This window comes from Microtus oregoni, unplaced genomic scaffold, assembly GCF_018167655.1.
Source record: "Microtus oregoni isolate MIOR12 unplaced genomic scaffold, Mior012 000081F_ref0000091, whole genome shotgun sequence".
In the NCBI taxonomy this organism is placed as follows: domain Eukaryota; kingdom Metazoa; phylum Chordata; class Mammalia; order Rodentia; family Cricetidae; genus Microtus; species Microtus oregoni.
In genome coordinates this window covers 1,699,831-1,720,229 of record NW_024544541.1, presented here as the reverse complement: position 1 = coordinate 1,720,229, position 20,399 = coordinate 1,699,831, and the positions used below count along the sequence as shown (strand labels likewise).

The 20,399-nt window shown below is 42.2% G+C and overlaps 1 protein-coding gene across 10 annotated transcripts in view; it reads left to right on the top strand.

The window, feature by feature from the left end:
* Nucleotides 1-20,399, top strand: part of LOC121441733 (arginine-glutamic acid dipeptide repeats protein) — a 373,675-nt gene that overhangs the window by 149,426 nt on the left and 203,850 nt on the right. For 9 of the 10 annotated variants that reach the window (XM_041642986.1, XM_041642985.1, XM_041642983.1 and 6 more), the window contains exons 3-4: nucleotides 38-108; nucleotides 8,938-9,063. In XM_041642986.1, the coding sequence (XP_041498920.1) occupies nucleotides 38-108; nucleotides 8,938-9,063 (197 nt within the window). The remainder of the gene's footprint in view (nucleotides 1-37; nucleotides 109-8,937; nucleotides 9,064-20,399) is intronic. The other variant, XM_041642992.1, reaches the window with a different exon arrangement.

Here is a 20,399-nt window from a genome sequence, read left to right as displayed (position 1 = left end):
ATGCCAGTTTTTTAAAAAACTTCTTTTTCTTTTAAAGACTGTGTGTATATCGAGAGTCGGCGACCAAACACACCATATTTCATCTGCAGCATTCAAGACTTCAAACTGGTAAGCATTTCCCATGCTCTGCCTCTGCTGCCGTGTGTCCTCTCTAGCCCCACAGGCTGTCCATTGCTTCTGCAGTGTTCCTGGTGTGACCACCAGTGTGGGTCAGTGCTACCTGCCTGCAGGCTGTGTGCTGAAATACAGCAGTTGATGGTTTCATCAGCTTGGTTTGTCCATTGTGGTAATGCTCTTTTATTGTAAACAGTGTTTCTGAAGTATTTACTGCTTTGGTGGCTTTTTTTTTTTTTTTTGACAGTCCCAGAGATACTCTGTAGTCTCTGAAATGGTTTCTTTGCGCTCAGTCATTCTTAAGAGCCTGAAGTTAAGTTTAGTTATTAACGAGTAGGAAATGTAAACCAAAAAGACTAGTATCTTGGGAGAGGCAGTGGTAGTGCATGCCTTTAATCCCAGCACTCGGGAGGCAGAGGCAGGCGGATCTCTATGAGTTTGAGGCTGGCCTGGTCTACAAGAGCTAGCTCCAGGATAGGCTCCAAAAACTACAGAGAAACCCTGTCTCGAGAAACAACCCCCCTCCCCTCCCCCCCAAAAAAGAATTTTGCTATGATGGCAGGTATGGACTATATCCTGGCCAGTTTTAAGGGTGTCCCAGGAGCAGAAGTTGGGAGAAGGGAATTTGGCTAGGGAATAAGGTTGTCTGGATAGTGCTTCTGACAAAATCCTTGGTTTTAGACTGTGATTCCCACATTTAGGGCTCAGAATAGGTCTGCTTGTAAGGCAGGCACACTCAGGCCAGGTGTGATGACACACTTTCAGTTCCAGTGCTAAGAAGCAGAGGCAGGTGGATCTCCCCCTGCCCTCCTTCCCTCCCCTCCTCCAGCTCAGTATTGTGTATGTGTTTACCTCACACCAACATGTGCACCTGTTTGTCAGACATTAGTATTTTATTGGATTTTTTTCAAAGATAATCTTTTTTAAGAGCAACACAGTTAAACAACATTATTTTTTAAAGTCCTTTGTTTACACAACACTTGAAACAGAATCATTGTGAACCATTTTAAGCATTTTGATCTTAGAACGGGATCTTTTTCTTGAAGATTGTGAACCACAGCCTACAGTTGTTGTTGTTTTTAAGATTTATTTTGTGTGCAGTGTCCTACCTGCATGTCTGCCTACAAGCTAAAAGAGGGCACCAGATCTCATTACAGATGCTTGTGAGCCACCATGTGGTTGCTGGGAATTGAACTCAGGACCTCTGGAAGAATAGACAGTATTAACCTCTGACCTGTCTCTCCAGCCCCGCAGCCTACAGTTTTAAGTGCAGAGCAATCCTAATCCTGTAACTTTCTAGACAATGTATTGGGGGTGGAGGGAGGGAGGGGGGAGGGGAGAGAGAGAGAGAGAGAGAGAGAGAGAATTAATTACATTTGTATCTGTGGCTGCTGTCTCCCAAATCCTTCATTACTTGAGAGTGTTTGTTTTTCCACACAATGTATGTGATATTTCAGTTTAAAGAATTAATACAGTGGGGCTAGAGAGATGGATCAGTGGTTAAGAGCACTGACTGCTCTTCAGAGGCCCCGGGTTCAATTCCCAGCACCCACATGGCAGTTCACAACTATCTGAAGATCTAGTTGCAGGGGATCTGACACCTTCACACCAATGCACATAAAATAAACCCTAAAAAATATTAATAAAAAAAAAAGAATTAATACAGTAAAGCAAGTCAATTGTGTACCTACTTTATAAGATAATATTTGTTCTTATTAGACTGCTTCTATGCTCCCTGGTTGTTTTACAAAGTGGCCTTGCAGCTTTATCTTGTAATTAAATGTTTTCTTTTTAGTTTTCTTGCCAATATGAATTCTTACCATTTTTGGAGATGTTTGTTCTTTATCTTTCTTTACAAAGATTTTTTTTTTACAGATACTGCCTGATACCTGAAACTTTGGGAGGTGGCCTTGTTACCAGAAGAGTTTATTTTGGTAGTGGCTACAGCTACTGCTTTCTTTGTGTTTATTTTCTGTGTATGTGTTTTTGCTAAACTAAGAACCAGAGTTCCGTGGAGAATATATAGCTTTGAAATAAAATTTCTCTCTCTCTCTCTCTCTCTCTGTGTGTGTGTGTGTGTGTGTGTGTGTGTGTGTGTGAGAGAGAGAGAGAGAGAGAGAGAGAGAGAGAGAGAACAGGTGCTTTCATGTTTGAACAGCATCTCTTAGGAAATGCTGATTACAGTATGGTAGTTGTGAGGTTCCTGCTGAGGTACCGTAATTGCTTAGGGTACTAGCAGCAATAAAAGTTAAAGCTTCTGTTGTCAGTATTAAAACATCAAAGCTATCTGCAAAGCAAGTGAGATAGAGGGTGCTACCTGTTGGGTCCATTTTATCTATCTATTTATTTATTTTTTAAATATTTATTTAGTATACAATATTCTGTCTGTGTGTGTGCCTACAGCCAGGAAGAGGGCACCAGACCCCATTACAGATGGTTGTGAGCCACCATGTGGCTGCTGGGAACCGAACTCAGGACCTTTGGAAGAGCAGGCAATGCTCTTAACCTCTGAGCCATCTCTCCAGCCCCCTGTTGGGTCCATTTTAAACCCACATAGTGCTTCTCTTTGAGAGTCAGTGTCTAGCACATACTTGCAGTTGTCACATGAGAATAGTAGAGATGGTGAAATATTTGCTCCTGAGAGAAATAGTTTTCCTCCATTTTCTTCTCTCCTCAGTTCTGTGTACTTCTTATGAAAAGATTGAGATGAGAATAATCAAGACTCCTTGCTCTGGTTTACCCAGGTTATAGAGGAAATATGCTTTGTCTCATAGAAAGTTTTTTTTTTTAAAGAAGAGATTGAAATTGATTTTGCCCATAACAGATAACATGGCAAAACAGAACAATGAAAAATGGCTTTAAAAAACAAAATACTAGCTTTGAAATATAGCATGATGGGTTATGTTAGCCTTTGGTTTGAGGTTATACTAAGAGATGTGCTGTCTTGTTTACATCAGCAGAAACAATCCTTGTGGTGCAGTAGGGTTTGGGGTATAAATAGGATGTATGCTGCTGGGATTATAGGACTGCTTTGTGGTGCTCGTCCGCTAATACTGCTAAAGAGAGTAAAAGCCAATGAACTGAGGCTTGGGGAGTGGGGAACCATCTACTAGTCACCAAGGCCAGGGTAATACTGGTGTGTTGAACTCCCAAAGCCCTGGGTAGTGTGTGACGCATTCAGTGTGTGAAAGGAAGAATGTTTGGACTTTGTGTGGAAGCCTGGGTTGTTTTCTAGGACTTGCTTCAGGGCTTCTTCAGAGTCCACGTCTGTGGTATTGAGCGTGCCTTGTTATATAAATTGCCTCTCATTTCATCCTCAGAAATGTCCAAATTTGGATGACTTTTTTCTGTAGGTGTAAGCTCCATGACTTCTTCTTTATCAAGTGTAAATCATCATAACATATAAGGCTGCTACCATCCCACACTGTAGGTAAATTTGTAGCCTATACTTACTTGCACAGGACTAGATGGAGGCCATGGTAGTGTATAGTAGTAACTTCTTTTTTGGGATGGGGATATAAGACTGGGTAGGGTTTCTGTATAACAGTCCTGGCTGTCTTGGAATTCGCTTTGTAAGCCAGGCTGGCCTGGAACTCACTGAGATCCGCCTTCCTCTGCCTCCCTAGTGCTGAGATTAAAAATGTGTGCCAAGGGGCTGGAGAGATGGCTCAGAGGTTAAGAGCACTGGTTGCTCTTCCAGAGGACCTGAGTTCAATTCCCAGCAACCACATGGTGGCTCACACCATCTATAATGAGATCTGGTGTTGACTTGTTGTGTGCAGGCAGAACACTATATACATAAAAATAAATAAATTTATTTTAAAAAAATGTGTGCCATGACAGCCCGTTGGAGTAGTAAGTTATTAACTGAGCCAGGTTTTTGAAGGTTAGGGGTCTTTATCCCTCTCTTTCCTTTCTCCACTTTGTTTGTTTTGAAAACAAACATAGGTTTATTAAAAAGTGAGAACTCGCCAGAATGAAGAATGGGAGGGGCTCCAATGGAGAAACACTCCAAAGATAGCATTTTGTTGTGGGTTTTTTTTTTTCTCTCTTCTTTCTTTTTTGCTTTTTTTTTTTTTTTCTTCTTCTTCTGGGAACAGGGTTTCTCTCTTGTAACCTTGGCTGTCCTGGAATTCATTCACTCTGTATACCAGGCTGGCCTTGGACGGCCACAGATCTGCCTGCTTCTGTCTGCCAGTGCTGTGATTAAAGGTGTGTCCCACCACTGCCTGGCCAAAGTAGCATTTTTAAGGGAAATAAATTATGTGTTCTGTTGAGAAACATTGATTCTGTTGGGTTATAGTCTTATAATTCACTTATTTCTAGGCCAAGAAAACTTGTTTAAATATATTAGAGTTATTCATGGAAGAAATAGACAAAAGGGGGTGAGGAGGTATTCTCTGGCAAGCAAAGTTGATAAAGTGTTGGTGTATGCTCAGAGGCAGGAGGAAAAGTGAGCAACTCAATAAAGATGCACTGTACTTTTCAGGACCAATATATATTGGTCAAGAACTCAAATAATAAATTCAGTTCTTGGAAGTAGTGGTAATGGTAGCAGATAGTGGCTTGGCAATCTGTGATCTTTGTTGACCTTGCGTGAAGAGATTAATTTCTTTGTAAAAAAAAAATGGATTTGGGGAAACCCGAGGCACTGTGGCAGTCTACAGAGAGGTAGAGCTGAAAGGATGAATCAAGAATTGCCTGAGCAGGTGAGAGAGCAGAGACACCAGAGGGTGCTTGGCGCAGCCCCTTCCTCTGACCTCACTGAGACCTGCGCCTTCCCACTAGAATCTTAGATCATTCTGCTTTTCTGAAGATGATTGGTCCACTTTGTCTAGATTGAGCGGAGCAAAATAACCTGAGATAGCATCTTCAGCTCTTTTCTCCTACCGGCCTCCAGAGGATTCTGGGTCACTTTGTGCGACCTAGTTTGTTTTGATGATTTTGTTTTTGATCATCAAAGTATATTTTATCCAGAATGCAGTTAAGGCAGGGCGGTGGTGGCGCATGCCTTTAATCCCAGCACTTGGTAGGCAGAGGCAGGTGGATCTCTGTGAGTTCGAGGCCAGCCTGGTCTACAAGAGCTAGTTCCAGGACAGGAACCAAAAAGCTACGGAGAAACCCTGTCTCGTAAAAACAAAACAAAACAAAACAAAAAAAAAACAAAACCAGAATGCAGTTAAGAATGTTCACAATCTGTTCCTCTCGCAAGCATTTGTTGCAAACCCTTTTCTCTGTTCATGGTTGAACCCAACAGAGGGCACCGAAGAAGTACAGAATGTTGTTTCTTCCCTCAGCAGCCTTAGATTCTAATTGGAGAATCTGTAGCATTAAGCATCAGCCATTTTTAGAGAACACTGGATAGGATTGATAGGGAGGAGGAAGACTTAATATTTTTTGTTCTGAAAGGAACTCTTGTTTTTACTAAAATTATCAACATTCTATAATCTCAATTTTAAGCATAAATGGAATAATTTTCTACCTAGAAGTAATCATGGATTTTGAGAAAGTTAACCCAGAGTATATTGTTGAAATTAGTTTGATTTCTTGTGCAATTCCAAGGAGTTGCAATACCTGGTACTAACTACCAGTTGTTTATTTCTAGGTAATATTCAGAGCTACTCTGTTAGTGTTCTTCCTTGCCTTCATCTGTACTTTAGAGAAAGTATGGTTTGGGTTCCTTAGGATTAAGTAATTGTAGGTTTATTTATATCAAATGAGTTTCCAGGAAGGATATGTATGTGTGTGAAATTTCTTTTTGAGTTTGTTCCCAGAACCCACAACCCACTCTAAAAACTTGTTACTTCTCATTGTTTTTTATTCCTGCATCCCCTGACAGTAGAGAAGAAGAGGGCTACAAAGAAATTCTTTCTCTTCAGCTGGGATTCTGCATACGAGTGAATCACCAGAGTTATGGACTGTACACAGCTGTTGTGATTGATGCATTGGCATCTGGGAGGTGGTTACTACACTTTAGTTGTAGGTCACTGCCACACTAGAATCTTCTTCTCAGTGAGCTGGGATGGGACCGGGAGTCTGCATTGGTTTGATCATGTGCAGTTCAGCATTTGGGAAGTGTCAATCTGGGCCTGAGATGAAGGTTGGTAGGCTACATAGGTTGATAGTTTGAATTTTGACTTCAGGTTGTCTGATTTCCATTTCTCTTTCATTAGTTGTCGTCTTTGATGAGCTTAGGCGGGTCAACCCATGATGTTGGGATATAAGGTCTGCCTTGTTTGTGACCTTGCAAGTAGATTGTTTTTAGATGCAAAGTCAGGCATTCAAATTGTTTAGCATAGGGCCTGCCCCTCAGATGTTGGTGTTGTGACATTAATGAATTCCTTATGCTATGATTTATTTTCCTTGTTCATTTAAAAACTTGATGTATAGTAGTTGTACATATTTAGAGTATGGTATAAACTGATTTCTCTTTTCTTTTCTCTTCTTTTTGGTTTTTCGAGGCAGGGTTTCTCTAGCTTTGGAGCCTGTCCTGGAACTAGCTTTTGTAGACCAGGCTCGCCTTGAACTCACACTCTGCCTCCCCAGTGCTGGGATTAAAAGTGTGTGCTATCACTGCCTCGCTATAAACTGATTTCTAAGGCAGAAGATGTTGCATATTGATTGAATTGATGCCAAACTCTTCTTCTAGAGGTCACACCCTTTTCCTTGCCTAAAATAAAGACCACCTACACTTGTTTTGTTTGTTAATGTGTACTCGGGTACTGGACGTATGTGCCAGGACATACAGGGCTGAAGGTCTTTGCAATGTAGTTATGTTCAAGAGACGTGAGCTAGAAGGATATTCTCTCATTTGGAATTGCATGGAGAAGTCAGGTGGGGGCTACTGTTTCCTGGCCAGAACCCACATCTCTTTAGTTACAGAGCAGTGATCTTAAAAGATGTTTTTCAGTCACCACATTCCTTTTGTATGGTGTGAATGTAATTTAGAAATGGACAGAGAAGCCTCTACCTCGGTAGAGATCAAAAGGAGGCTCTAGGGATGAGTAAGCCAGAGTTCAGTCCCCATCACCTCATTTCTCAGAAGTCTTTTTTTTCCTGTCAGCAGTGGCAGAGCAGGTGACTTGGAGCTAATGTTTTAATGGTATGTAATTATTGCAAAGTTGGATAATTCATTTTTCTCTTAATATAATTGGCTTTAAGAACTCCCAAGAAGTAATTGCTGTTTTGTTTAATTGTATGTATTTCTTTAAAATATTTACCTCTAAATATAATTTACTGAACATGTTATCTATGTGAAAATTTTCAAAGCAGGAAACTACATATTCTTTTTTTCTCTAAGAGCTTACAAAAATGTGAGCTAATGATATTTGTGGAAATCTCCTGTGCCAAGAATATTGCTGAAGTTTCACTCAAACTCCTTTCCTTACGACTGTTCGTGTGTGCGTTTGGATCTTTGTATTCATGACTAACTAAAAAAAGTGTCAGAAAAACAAAAACTACTGAGAAAATTACGGTAGATTCAGATGTCACCAGTGTTTTCTGGTTTTTGTGAATGATAATTTGCCCGGAGAAGGCTGGTTTTTCTTAAAATGCTTAAAATATTGTAAGACTTGAACTATTTGTATATTTAAAACAGGTTATTCCAAAGTGTTGAGAAATGCTTCGCTAGGTTCTTAAAAAATTGAAACCCTTAATTAGAATGGAGGAGGATTTGATACTTAAATTTGAATTCTGGTTAATTGAATTCCTGACTGAAAACGGTTAACTAGATATTTAGTTTTAATTTTTGTTTACTGTGAAAAAATACTGACTGTACTGCACACTGTAACACACAGTTGTATTTTCTACTTGGAGTTAGCTGTTTTTCTGGGAGTATTGGAGGTATGGTTCTAGCACCATCTATTGAGCTGGTAGGAATGAGAGTCTATACAGAATATGACCTCAAAGAATTACACACAGCAAGATACTAATAATGATGTGCTGTTATGTTAAAGTTTGCTTCTTTAATTCTTAAGTAACTGTAATAACGGGTTTTTAATATAAGTATTTGAATTTTGTAGATTTTTTAAAATAGTTCATTTAGCACCATATGAAATTGCTGTAGTTAGGCTTTTATATGTTATATGCTCTCTAATATTCAATGGGTGCAGCTGGGAGCTCTTGTCTGAGGTGTGTCTCTTCTTGTGCTCAAGGGACAGTGCTGGCTTTCAGAAGTTGCTTTGCATCCTTCTCTGCTGGTTTCGCTGTTTTCCTTTTAAAAAGACTTGTAGGACACGCTAAAGCTATCTTTGGTCCCTAGAAGAAATAATACCTCTCTTGAACTTGATATGGTTTGCCTGTTTATTTTCTCACTTGGGGACATTGTGAAGAAACTAAAGCTCATTTCAGTGCACTCCTTTGTCCTGCTTTAAGCTGCTGTCTCTTGAAGTGGCAGGGCTTTCTCTGGCCCCCCTAACCCTTGGGTGTTCCCAGCCTCTTAGCACAGAAACTCTTCTGAAAGCTCAGTGTGTCTGCTCAAGGCTCTCTCCTGTCTGACACTTTGGAATGCTGCTGTCACAGTGAGCGAAGCATGCTGCTGTTGCATCTTAGCTTGGTTATTTTGAGGGGCACACACCATACTCTAAAGATGGACCCCGATTAAAATACAGAGCCAGAAGGGTCGTGCAGGTGTTGACACTGAAATAAACAAACAGTTTTGACTACTGTGGAGAGGTTAACTCCATGGGGGATACAAATTCTTGATGATGTCAGTGGTTCTCTGCTTTTTAAGGATTCATGCAGACACCTGCTGTGTGCTGAGTGCCCCTAGTAACCAGGATGGGGGTGATGGGCACCTTAACTTAAAACTGTTTTCTCTTTTAGGTCCACAACTCCCAGGCCTGTTGCAGATCTCCAGCTCCTGCTTTGTGTGACCCCCCAGCATGCTCTCTGCCGGTGGCATCACAGCCACCACAGCACCTTTCTGAAGCCGGGAGAGGGCCTGTAGGGGTAAGGAGAATCCCGTTTTTAAAAGCTATCAGTATTTTATATCCCATAGGGTATAAAATAGGATATTACCTCCCCTCCCAGAGCCCCTTTTAAAATGTGCTGTATGATATGTGTTTAAAAAGAGTGATATGTACATGCACAGAGGATGTACAATACGGGACTTGCCTTACCCCTCTAGGACAGTTTCAGAAGTTAGTGGGGTTTGCTGGAAGGTATTTTGGCACCAGCAGAGAGCATGCTGGGCTGCTGCAAGGAGCAGGAGCTGGCAATCAGCAGCGAGTATGGATGTTGGCATCTGAGATGGGGGAAAGGGGGTAAGTTTAAGTCCAAGTGTGGATTGTGCATTTCCCAGGACTCATTTGTGACTCCAGGCCCAAGGATCTAAACTGTTTTGGCCGCTGCCCTCTTCAGGAGACACATTGTGGAAGGCTGTTCACAAACAGTGAGGCTTTTCTGTGTAGTCAAGAAACCCTTCAGTGGTCTGGGGTGGCTCTGCCTTTCCTGGCTGTACCCTGATAATTCCTCTGTGACTTGATGAGAAGATGCATAAGATGGAGCAGGATGTAGTGGTGGTGCTCCATGAGGGCATTTTTTTATGTGCTGTAGCTTCCCACTTGTGGACTGTGTGCTCACTTGGCTCTCTTTCTCTTCCTTTGTGGAGGACTTTAATGAAAACGTTTCTAGAAGGCAGGTGTTTATTATTTTGAACTGAGTACCCAAGACTGTTTATAGCTAATGAAGAGTCATCAGATTGGTGGGTTTAAGTTTGTAGTGTACCAGAAAATAATACAGGAGGGTAGTCATCTCACGTATACATAGATAGTACCAGGTGCTTCAACACATGATCAGTTGTGTAGGTGTATTGTACAATATTAGTGTCCTGGCGCTCAGTTCTCTGTGCAGGTTATAGCATGCGGTTTTGTGAAAGGGATTAGAATCTAGAAGCTCTGCATTTGTGACATGTCAATACGATGTAGATATGCAGAATGTACACACATCCTACAGTGTCGACAATGTGCTGGTTACTCTAGGAGTTGTGAGAAGACATAGAATGTCCGTGAAGAGCATATGTAAGTGGGTGCTGAAGGCAGAGGTGAAGATGTAAAATAGGGCTGAGGTCTCAGACTAGTTAAGATGTTTATGGAGTAGGCAGTAGAGAGCTTTTGAAGGCTTAGAAAAGAAATCTAATTGAGGTGTCTATTGTTTAAGAAGATTCACTTGGGCCGGGCGATGGTGGCGCATGCCTGTAATCCCAGCACTGGAGGGTTAGGGCTGTCATCCCTATGTAGGATGAAGAAGAACAAACCTATAGAGATTGCTATTAATAGTGAGAACAAGTGATGGTTAACATCTTCCCTCCTACTTCATACGTGTAATAAAACTAAGAGTGGCTGTTAAAATGTCACATTTATGTGTTTGATGTAGATTCCTATGTAGGTCTTGGGTTTCCTGAGATAATAAGCACACATAGCAGAAGGTAAAATCTAATTTTGCGGATAAAATCCTCAGTGCTGTCGAATTTACTTACATCTTTTTTTTTTTTTTTTTTTTTTTTGGTTTTTCGAGACAGGGTTTCTCTGTGGTTTTGGAGCCTCTCCTGGAACTAGCTCTTGTAGACCAGGCTGGTCTCGAACTCACAGAGATCCGCCTGCCTCTGCCTCCCGAGTGCTGGGATTAAATTTACTTACATCTTAAAGGGAAAAAATTCAGTGAAGTTTTGACTGCCTTCCTGGGAAACTTGAGTCATAGATGTGTATGGTTCCTTTATGTATCTGAGGAATATGGTTTGTCTTGTAGGCTGGTATTTTCTTGATTTACTCTAATTAATAAGATGTTACCCTTTAGACCCTTTTTATTTACTGTGGTACTTCCTAACCAGGGTTTGCTGAATGGATTTTAAAATTTGCCCACTATGCTTCTCTTTTAGGAAACTTTCTATGATAGCATTAGTGATGATCAGTATTGCTATTTTTCAGCATCCACTGAGGATTTAAATAAATTCATTATTCGTAGAATCCTTAGATGCCATCATCATTGTAGACTGGAGAAGAGTCAATAACATGATGATAAATCTTCCTTGAGTCAGATGATGCTGCCTGAGGCTAATTACATTGATTGTTCTTTAATGGTGCTTCGTGTTGCCAAAGTCATTCTTGCTAGATCCAGTTGGCAGAGCCCCCACCCCCGTGTGGGGCTCCCATGAATTCTGCAGGCATACAAATCTAGTAGAGAGTAATGACAGAACTGCTGGGAGAAAAAAATTGATTACAGGGTTTCAGACAATATCCTTAATGTTCCTTGTCATGATGCACCAGATGTCTGTGCTAATGAACTATTTTTGTTATTTAGTTTTTATAGGATAATATTTATTATATCATAATTTAGCTTTCTCTACATATTTAGGTATGTGAACTCATTGGATTTGTTTGTGTGTGTGTGTGTGTGTGTGTGTGTGTGTGTGAAACAAGTAAACAAGAGGAAGGAAGAGGAAGGAAGGAAGGCTCTTTTGGTTTGGATGTTTTTTAGCAGAAAGAATCATGCTCACGTAATGGTTGGGAGAAGTGAGGATGAAGGAAAGCAGAGGAACCATTCCCTCGGTTTCCACAGTGTGCTCAGAGACAGCTTCTGTCACTCCCGACCCCGATGATTTTCAAAGTGAACGCCATATGGCATCCTGGAGGAGGCTCGCTCCAAACAGCCCCAGTGCCGCCATTTCTAGGTGATTTAAACCCACCTTTGTTTCCTCTGCCCTAGATACAGCTCTGCCAGGGTTTGTTTGGGCTACATCCGTCCTCCTCAATGCTAGGAGACCAAAGCTGAGTTGGTACATTTAATTATTTAGATTTAATTTTGTAATTATTTACTTACTTTTTAAAAAAAGCCAGGTGATAGTAGCGCACATCTTTAATCCCAGCACATGGGAGGCAGAGGCAGATAGAGCTCTGTGAGTTTTTAGACAACCAGGGCTACACAGAGAGCCACTATCTCAAAATGAAAGACAAGGTCCTGCTGTGTGACAGCCATGCCTTGCCTTATCTGTGCAGTCTTTCTACCTCTGCTCTTCTGAGTACCACCACAGTTTAATACTTAAGAATTTTAGTCATATGCCGGGCGGTGGTGGCGCACGCCTTTAATCCCAGCACTCGGAAGGCAGAGGCAGGAGGATCTCTGGGAGTTCGAGGCCAGCCTGATCTACAAGAGCTAGTTTCGGGACAGGCACCAAAGCTACAGAGAAACCCTGTCTTGAAAAACCAAAAAAAAAAAAGAGAATTTTAGTCCTGACCCTTTGTGTGTTTGAGACAACTTCTGAGTGGCCAGCAGACATAATTTAAGACAGTACTGTGAGCTAGGTAGGCATGGTGGTAGCAGCACACATGTTAGTCCATCAGTCAGGAGGAGGTAGATCTCTACAAGTTCCAGGGCAGTCAGGACTACATAGTGAGACCGTGTCTCAAAAAGAAAAAAACGAAACACAATGCTGTCATATGGTTTGAGGAATTCTTGATAAGTTGCCTGCCACCAGGCCTGACAAATTGAGTTTAGTCCCTGGCACCCACACCTTAAAAACAGAAGATTAATTCTTGCAATCTGTCATCTGGTCCCTGTAGCAAGCCTTGGCACGTGTGGCCCACACACATGCATCCACACATGATAGATAACAATTTAATAATTGAGAATTTTAAAGAGCAGCAGTTTTAAAAATTTCGTTTTGGTGGACCCTAGCGTTCAATCATTGAGGAGGAGGAGTCGCCCCAAGAGACCATCTCTCATCACAGCTGATGTAAAAGCATGAGGATTTTATTAATTCTGTCATGACAGGACCTTCCAGCAGTCGGGAGGCTAGAAGACCCTGAATGTCTGTTACAGGCTATTTTTAAAGGGCAAAACCACAGAAGGAAGGGTTGTCTGGGGGTTGTTCTTTAACTATTGTGATTGACTTATTCAAAAGGGCTATTACCAATAATTGGCTGGAGAGCGGTTGCCAGATCAGATGAGGTAAGGGAAAACATCTGAGGGTCACTTTGCCCCTTTCTCAGTGCCTAAGTCAAAACACCAGGAACTGAGTCAATACCTAAGGGGTTATCTTACCCCTATTCAATAACTGAGTTCTATTTGGAGAACATTCACAAGGACTCAGGGAGATGATGAGCGTTCCCAACATTTCAGTACGTGTGTGGGCAATTGTTAGGTCCTTGGTTCCCAGGGGGGAAGGGGAGGAGCATTACTTCTGAGACCGAGAGTTGTCAGAAATGGCTTCAGAATTGTCTTAAAGTTCTACAGTTTCAATTTGCCCTTCCCCACCCAAATGAAACAACCCAGAAATAAACATTAGCTGGGCCCCGTGAGAGCTCCATAGTTAAAAAAGTGCTTACCAGCAAACCTGGTAACTTGAGCTCAGTTTCCTGAACCCACATCAGGGAAGGGGAGAAACAGCTTTTGCAAGTTGTCCTATCATACACAGACGACACACACACATTTGTGTGCACAGATAAAAACTAAAAAGACAAAACCCACCCACCAATGAAACTTCTGACTGATACATACTATAGTTTAAAAAACATTTTCCTAAACTAACAATTTGATTATCTAGTTGAACTGTGAGCTCAAGAAGATTTAATGAACTTTCTGAAATTGTGTGGTAGTTCTGTATGGTTGTATGCAAAGTTCTTTAGCTGTTTACTCTAAATTCTAATTAGTATATTTCAAAAAGAAAATAATCTAAAGGTAAGATTAGGGATGTAAATAAACCAGGTGTGGTTATGTACTTATCTAGTCCTACCAACCGCAGAAGAAACACAAGGGATTTCGCAAGAACCCACAAGTTCAAGATGAGTTCCAAAGATGGCATCATTAACGTCCATTCTCGGAAGATTCCTCTCTGGGTCACTTAGAACTTCAAGTCAGCCAGCTATGGTTAAGTTGCTGAGTGGTCGTTTTCCTCTTCTCAGGCTCTCTTGACACTATTTCTAGTTTATTCTATCCAGTAAGACAGCTCAGTGGATGAAGGTTCTTAAACACCAGCTTCATGTTCTGAGTTTTATCTCTGGAACCTACTGGTGGAAGGAAAGGACTGACTCCAGCAAGTTGCCTTCTGACTTCAGAATATTTTCTATGGCACGCATGCAGTGGCACATATGCATGGCACCCTCCCGCAAGGTTTTAAAAAGTTTTTTTTTCCATTTCATTTTTTTAATTCTCTGGAGTTCTATTCAAAATATCTTTGGGGGAGGGTGATTTTGAGACAGGATTTCACTGTGTATTCCTGACTGTTCTTGAACTCCTTTGTAGACCAGGCTTGAACTCACAGAGATCCACCTGCCTCTGCCTCTGCCTCCCTAGTGCTGGGATTAAAGGTGTGTGCCACCACCGCCCAGTTGAAAGTCTATTTTTACCATCCTCTAACTTCTCCCAAATCCCCCCTTCCACCCCACCTACCCAACTTAATGGTTTTCTTTTCTTAGTTGGGCCAGTAATGTGTTTCTCCTTGCAAACATGAGGACCTGTGAGGATCACCAGAATCTGTATAAAAAAGCCTAGACACCAGGTGGCATACACTTATATATCCCAGCCCCAAGAAAGCAGAGTCAGGCAGGTCCCTGGGGTTCATTGACCAGACACCCTAGCTAGTATGGTGAGTGCCAGGCTATGGAAGCCCGTCCCAACCAAAACCCAAAAATCCACGGTATGACTCCTGAGGAATGACAGCCAATTTTGGTCTTTGATTTAAACACAAACACACATTGAACCTGTGTGCATGCACAGAATTTCAGATTCTTATTTCCCTGGTAGTCAGTCTCCTGTATCCCATTGGATCTACCCATCCCTTTTCTGGAACAAGAAGCTAATGCACAGAAGACTCTGGGTTTCTTTGAGTTCCCTGCTCAGTGAGGGACTGATTAGGCCAAAGCCATGTCTTTCCACTAATCCTGTGCTCCTTTCTTTGACCCTGAAGCACGATTAGTAAAAGCTCAGAGACAGGTATTGGTGTTTAACCTGAAGACCAGAAAAGCAAAACGGCCAGTCACTGGTTCTTATCTCAACCCTAATTTGAAAATGGTGATCCTGCCTCCAGGAATCTCAGAATGAGACTGTGTCTGAGAGCTGTCTCCTCCCATTTTATAATCCTCTCTAGTACTGGGATTAAAGGTGTGCACCACTGGATTAAAGGCATACACTGCCAGGTTTCTATGGCTACTGGAATTAAAGGTGTATGTTACCACTGCCTGGTTTGTGAGGCTCATCAGTGGGGCTGTTTTACTCTGATATTCAGGCAAGCTTTATTTATTAAAATACAATGTAGTATGGAGCTGCGGGCTGCGTTCCTGCCGCCTGGCTCCTGGCTCCCAGCTAGTTTATGCCCTGAAATAATTACACGGAAACTGTATTCTTTTAAACACTGCTTGGCCCATTAGCTCTAGCCTCTTACTGGCTAGCTCTCACATCTAGATTAACCCATTTCTAATAATCTGTGTACCACCACAAGGTGGTAGTTTACCGGTTAAGATCCTAACCTGCGTCTGTGCCCGGTGGGAGAATCATGGCGACTGCCTGATTCGGCTTTCTTTCTCCCAGAATTCTGTTCTGTCTACTCTACCCACCTAAGGGCTGGCCTATCAAAGGCCAAGCAGTTTCTTTATTAATTAACCAATGAAAGCAACAGATAGATGACACTCCCATCATTATACAAATGAAATGCCACTACATGACCCATAAGGGATATTCTGGGGAAAAAATGTGTTCTTGACCTGTTGCTGTGGTAAAACACCCTGAAAAAGTTTAAAAGGAGGGTAAATTTTGGCTCATATAAGAATTTATCATTTGCTGTAGTTGGAAAACCATGACGACAGGATCTGGAGGCACCTGATTATACTGTATCCACCTTCAGGAAGCCAAGACTAATGAATACCATTCTCATCTAGCTTTCCCCTATTTATACAGTCTGAAACTCCAACCCATGAAATGGTGGATCTTCCTCCTTCAATTAACCTAACATAGATGATCACAGACATCCCAGAGGCATGTGTCCTAGTGATTCTAGCTTCTGTCAGGGTGACAAGCATTAGTAACCATTACAGGTGTTCATGTATTTGCTCCTGTACACCATTTATTTATTTACCTGTCATTTTTATTGTCTTATTTCTGAGACTCATTAGGTTGCTCAGGCTGTTTCTGAACTATTGAGCTCTCTCGTCATCATCTTCCTGTCTCAGCCTCCCAGTTAGCTTTGACTAGAAACACACAGCAACATACCTAGCTCATCATTTTTGTTAACGATTACATATTATTTTTATCTGTGTGGATATATCTGAGTGTATGTATGTGCATGTACATAGAGATCAGATCACTTGAAGCTGGAGTTTCAGGTGATGTGCCTAGTGTGGGTACTGGGACCTGAACTCATCTCTTTTAAGAACAAGCACTTTTAACCCTGTGCCTTCATTCTAGTTCAAGGCTGTCTGTTTGACCTTTGACTCTGTAGAGCGCTGTGCAGTGTAGAATGTAGAGCAGTGCACAGTGTAGAGCAGTACACAGTGTGGACTGTAGTGCACAGTGTAGACTGTAGTGCACAGTGTGAAGTGTAGTGCACAGTGTAGACTTTAGTGCACAGTGTAGACAGTAGTACACAGTGTGGACTGTAGTGCACAGTGTGGACTGTAGTGCACAGTGTAGACTGTAGTGCACAGTGTGGAGTGTAGTGCACAGTGTAGACTGTAGTGCACAGTGTAGACTGTAGTGCACAGTGTGGAGTGTAGTGCACAGTGTAGAGTGTAGTGCACAGTGTAGAGTGTAGTACACAGTGTAGAGTGTAGTGCACAGTGTAGAGTGTAGTGCACAGTGTGAAGTGTAGTGCACAGTGTAGACTGTAGTGCACAGTGTGGACTGTAGTGCACAGTGTAGAGTGTAGTGCACAGTGTGGAGTGTAGTGTACAGTGTGGAGTGTAGTACACAGTGTGGACTGTAGTGCACAGTGTAGAGTGTAGTGCACAGTGTGGACTGTAGTGCACAGTGTAGACTGTAGTGCACAGTGTAGACTGTAGTGCACAGTGTGGAGTGCAGTGCACAGTGTGGAGTGTAGTGTACAGTGTGGAGTGTAGTACACAGTGTAGACTGTAGTGCACAGTGTAGAGTGTAGTGCACAGTGTGGACTGTAGTGCACAGTGTAGACTGTAGTGCACAGTGTAGACTGTAGTGCACAGTGTGGAGTGCAGTGCACAGTGTAGACTGTAGTGCACAGTGTAGACTGTAGTGCACAGTGTAGAGTGTATTACACAGTGTAGAGTGTAGTGCACAGTGTAGAGTGTAATGCACAGTGTGGAGTGCAGTGCACAGTGTAGAGTGTAGTGCACAGTGTAGAGTGTAGTGCACAGTGTAGAGTGTAGTGCACAGTGTAGACTGTAGTGCACAGTGTGGACTGTAGTGCACAGTGTGGACTGTAGTGCACAATGTAGACTGTAGTGTACAGTGTGGAGTGCAGTGCACAGTGTAGAGTGTAGTGCACAGTGTAGAGTGTAGTGCACAGTGTAGACTGTAGTGCAGTGTGGACTGTAGTGCACAGTGTAGACTGTAGTGCACAGTGTAGACTGTAGTGCACAGTGTGGACTGTAGTGCACAGTGTAGACTGTAGTGCACAGTGTAGACTGTAGTGCACAGTGTGGAGTGTAGTGCACAGTGTAGACTAGTGCACAGTGTAGACTAGTGCACAGTGTGGAGTGCAGTGCACAGTGTGGAGTGTAGTGCACAGTGTGGAGTGTAGTGCACAGTGTAGAGTGTAGTGCACAGTGTAGACTGTAGTGCACAGTGTAGACTGTAGTACACAGTGTGGAGTGCAGTGCACAGTGTGGAGTGCAGTGCACAGTGTGGACTGTAGTGCACAGTGTAGACTGTAGTGCACAGTGTAGACTGTAGTGCACAGTGTAGACTGTAGTGCACAGTGTAGACTGTAGTGCACAGTGTAGACTGTAGTGCACAGTGTAGAGTGTAGTGCACAGTGTAGAGTGTAGTGCACAGTGTAGACTGTAGTGCACAGTGTAGAGTGTAGTGCACTCCACTGTTTAGAGACAGTCCTTAAAGAAATTTCTCAGGGCAACTCTATGTTGGTTGATAGTTACAGAGTCTTTTGGCTGTATGGTGACAAAAACTCTTCTTGAAATTTTTGTTTAATGAGTTAAGTAGAGTTTCTGGAAGTATCTCTAGCGTTGTGCTCACAGACAGGGGACTCTGGGCAGTAGTAGAAGAGTTGTGTGTGATCAGTTCTGTGGAGCCCAGATGTTTTCTCTCCATTACCCTGTAGTAGATTTTCTAGCAAGTTTTTATGGTAAGCTCAGTCATTACACAGAATGACTCTGTGACCTCATCTTTTCCTCTTACCCATCCCTTGTATCCCTTGCTGTGTTGTGTTCTGGGCCCCTCTTCCTCTGCAGTGGACACTCTCCTCCCTCAGAGTCCATTTCTTTCTCTCTTTGCTCTGCTGCTGGTCTTAGCTCTGTCTGCTCCAAGCCATGTTTTGGGGTGGGGAGTTGTTTATGGTTTACATTTGAAATGATTCTTCCATGGCAGAGGCGGTTAAACCACACATTTCACTCTTAAGATTGTAAAACCATCTCACTCCTGGTTGGAGTATTCGTTCTGTGATCAGATGACTCGGTTTCTTCACTGTGAAACAACAGCAGTGATGGATTAATTGTCCTAGTGTCATCCTCAGGGATTACTACTCCTTCTAAGATGTGGAGTCAGAGAATGCAGGTTGGTCAGCCACCCGACTGACGAGTACAAGAATATTTGTTACAAGTGGGAAAGTCTCTTGAGAGCGCTGTGGATGTAAAATGTTCTAAGTCCATCCCAGGACTGCCAGGAGAGTTGCTGTTTTCGTTCTCCTAACTTCCCCAGCATACAAACTAAGTATAATCTTTGTGCTTACATCCCACATACAGTTGTGAAAGGCATTTATAAATTAATTTCAAATGTCAAATCAACAGAATTCTCAATATCAACATTAGTTCAGTTAGGGTAGCTGCTAGTATTTTATTTTATTTTTTTTATTTTTTTCTGAAGTAGAATATATAAAACTGATGGTTTTAGTCAAATTGTTGGGAGCAGCGTGCCTGTGTCGTGTTGTTACCACACAGTTTCTTCTGCTGCTTTGGTTCTGTTGCTCTTTATTTTCACCGTTGTTGATGAGTATCCCTTTGTTGGTGCATGTGTATCTTGCTGTGAAGTGATTTAGCCTTTACCTGGTTGGTCCAGCCTCACTGACTGGCTTCTGACCACTAGAGTGGTGCTTCTGTGTATAAGCTTTAGGAGTTTTTCCCCTTTTTCTTTTTTTTCTTTTTCTCTTTTCTTCTTCTTCTTCTCTCTCTCTCTTTTTTTTTTGAGATTGGTCTCTATGTAGCCCTGGTTGTCCTAGAACTTACTGTGTAGGCCAGTCTAGCATTGAACTCACTGAGCTCCACCTGCCTCTGCCTACCAAGTGCTAGGTAAGGGTGTGCACTACTACACTTGGCTGTAATCAGAAATCATTTTTCCCCCCAAGACAGGAATTCTCTGTGTAACAGCTCTGGCTGTCCTGGAACTTACTTTGTAGACCAGGCTGCCTCGAACTCACAGAAATTCTCTTGCCTCTGCCTCCTGAATGCTGGGGTTAAAGGCATGCTTCACCACTGCCGGGCTATGATCAAATTTTTAATTGCTCTGAACTTTGTTAATGGAGTTAATTATCAAACAATTTGTTGATCAATTTAAGATTCACTTTGAAGTGAAAGTAATTCCCCCACTCCACCCGACAGATTCAGCTTTCAGTGCCCCTGACATGATCCGGCTTGGCTGCTTAATATTGTCTTCTTGCTGTATTAGGAGAAGCCTGTGGTTTGTAGTTTTTGGTTGCAAAACCTGTTTGTTGAGAGGTTGAGTTGAGAGATTGTTCCACTAATAAGATAGAATTAAAAAGCACATTTAAAAAAGAATGGAGTGGAGTTTGGGGTTTCTTTTGTATATGGTACTGTGACTGCAGCTGCCATTTCATGGTCAGTCCTAACTGACACTATCGAGCAGGCTTGTTAACAAACAGGTGGGAATGTACAAACTTTCTGGTGCATGGTTGAAATAATTTCTAGGAGAAATGGGGAGCAGCTGATCACTGATAAACTGATTTAAGCTGTATAAACTGAAAGACTAGTGTGGTTACAGCGGGCCAAGTAGGAAGACACATGCAGCGAGGTCAGGGATTCTCTGGAAATGGATGAAAAATGACAAAGACTCCTAGGCTACAGTTTGAGAAATCAGGTGTCAGGAAAGTGCTGCAGTTAAATTTTTGATGTTGTCGCTGAGCTGTAAGGCTG